Raw genomic sequence first — 2,377 nt, 5'->3', positions numbered from 1 at the left:
ATAAAAGAGATAATATCAAGCTCCCAAAGTCATCATGGCATTTGGTTCTGATGCCTTCAAGCAATTAATTATTTTACTAATGTTTCACTAATTAGGTTAAGAAAATTTGGATAGCCATGCTATAAATAAATAGAACTACTCACCCTGTAATGCTACAATGATGTATGTCAGAAGCCAAGGCAAGGGAATTATAATAAAGACCAAAAAAAGGGGGAATGAGAGGGCAAGGAATAAAAACATAAATCTAAAAACAGAGGAAAACGACTAATCTGTTATCACTCTCTGAAGCTTAGTCACTCTGAAGATCCTTGAGATTTCCTCTTTTCTCAATAGACACCCTATCTTCCTACACATGATCCTTTGCTCCTGGTGGCCTCCTACCAGGCCTAACATTAAGACCCAGCCATCATAGTGAGCTGGCCTATGATTCAACCTTTACATATTTCAACAATCATCACATTTGCCAAGTCTAAATCTGAGGGAGAAAGGAACTTCTGGGAGTAGGTTAAACATAAATAAGTCCTGCAACTGTCCTGATCCTAAAGTCATGCATCTGGAAAACAATAGCTAACGAGGGGATAAGGTGTTCATCCCATGAACCTCCCTTAGAGTATCATAGAGGGCTAATTAACCCAGGCCAGACCCTACGGAACAGCTTTCCTTACCTATGTGAGCATCAATCTCTACAATTTTCTCAATGCTGCTGGGCTCCATGAGCGGGGAGGTAATTCTCTTCTCCACAGCTAGGCACACACCCTCTGATGTCTGGATCCCAATGGCTGTAGAACCAAGCTAAAGAGAAACACATGTACAGGTCAAAAAACATACTCACCAGATATCTCACTGTATATCTTCATAAGATAAGAGCTTTAATTGGCCGTATCTAATATGCAGAGAGAACAAGGAGCACCCTAATAATATACTGTTCCTGTCAACAGCAATAACATTGATTTATAGAATTTTATGCTTCTATAAGAGCAAGTTCAATAAAGTCTTGAAAACATCTGAAAAATCCACTCTCTAATGCCAATATTTGGGGGAAGGGAGGATTCTAAAGTTCTAAACATAGTGGGCAAGAAAAGAATAGAACTAATGTTTTTTTCTGGACCTGGTCTCTTTTCACTTCTGCTATTTATCTTGGTCTGTCCCAAAAAGTGGTATTTCCCAAAAAAGGAAGGAAGGAAGGAGGAAGTGGAGGGAGGGAAGGAGGGAGAGGAAAGAAAAAGAAACATCTCCAGATCACCACCAACAATATAAAAATTTAATCATTCAAGGTCACTAGAAGTCAACAATATAGCTAAATTCATCTCTTCATCTCCATTCCAACATCCCAGTCATCTACCTCTATGCCTCAGTTTCCTGCAAAACAAGGATAACGATAATACCTACATTGAGAAGGATAAACACATTAATACATAAAATGTTTCAAATGGTGCCTACCACATAATACACGAACAAATGTTATTCTTGTTAACATCTAGATTACTTCAATAGCCTCTTCCCATCTTTGATATCTCTCTCCCAATGTATCTTTCATGTTATAGCCTAATTTAGCTAATAAAATGTTATTATTATATTTCTTCTCTGAAGAATATCTCCCTATACTACCTATAACATAAAATCCAAACAAACTTCCAGAGCTTTCATAACCTGGTGCCACTTTTCCCTTCCAACTTTATTACTCATTATTCTCCAACGAAATTCCTCAAGTACAGCCCAACCCATTTGCTCAAGCCATATTATCTCCTACCCTTGCACCCCTGCTGTGCTGTCTCCCCTGGAATATCTTTTTTCTGCCTATCCAAACTCCACTCCTTATTCATGAAGCCTTCCATGATTGTGCTCTCTGCTCTGAATTCCCATTATGTTTAGTTATTTCTACAAAGCAATCACTGCCAAGAGTGAGCATTGCAAAGAGTTTCAAAGAATTCCATGAATCTTTTGCTTAACATATCTAAAGACTGAATGATCATATCTCACACATTTTTCAAATGTATAAAGTTGTAACTTTATTTAGAAGTGTTATTAAATGTATACCAGCTTTTTATTTTTATTTCAGCATATTATGGGGGTACAGGGTACAGATGTTTAGGTTATGTATGTTGCCCTTGCCTCTCCACTCCCCCGCAAGTCCGAGTTTCAAGTGTGCCCATCCCTTGGATGGTGCGCATTGCACTCTTTGTGTATGCAAATACCCGCCCCTCCTCCTCCCTATACCAGCTTTTTGTCAGGTATTTTCTTAATCAACAGATACCTGTATAACTATAGGAGATGAACTGTCGAAAAGCTTTATGTAAAAAATAAGTGCTAATACTTCTAATTAAAGGTGCAGACTGAATACATACAGTAGCTCTACTCCTTCCTCAGGTCTATTAAT

The 2,377-nt window shown here is 38.1% G+C and overlaps 1 protein-coding gene across 1 annotated transcript in view; it reads right to left on the bottom strand.

Moving 5' to 3' along the window:
* PSMA5 (proteasome (prosome, macropain) subunit, alpha type, 5) overlaps positions 1-2,377 on the bottom strand; it is a 33,495-nt gene that overhangs the window by 13,877 nt on the left and 17,241 nt on the right. The window contains exon 3 of the mRNA XM_012648494.1: positions 644-792. Coding sequence (XP_012503948.1) covers positions 644-792 — 149 coding nt within the window. The remainder of the gene's footprint in view (positions 1-643; positions 793-2,377) is intronic.

The sequence above is a fragment of the Propithecus coquereli genome, unplaced genomic scaffold (genome assembly GCF_000956105.1).
Source record: "Propithecus coquereli isolate 6110/MARCELLA unplaced genomic scaffold, Pcoq_1.0 Scaffold289, whole genome shotgun sequence".
Lineage (NCBI taxonomy): Eukaryota > Metazoa > Chordata > Mammalia > Primates > Indriidae > Propithecus > Propithecus coquereli.
This window is presented reverse-complemented; position numbering and strand designations above follow the sequence as displayed.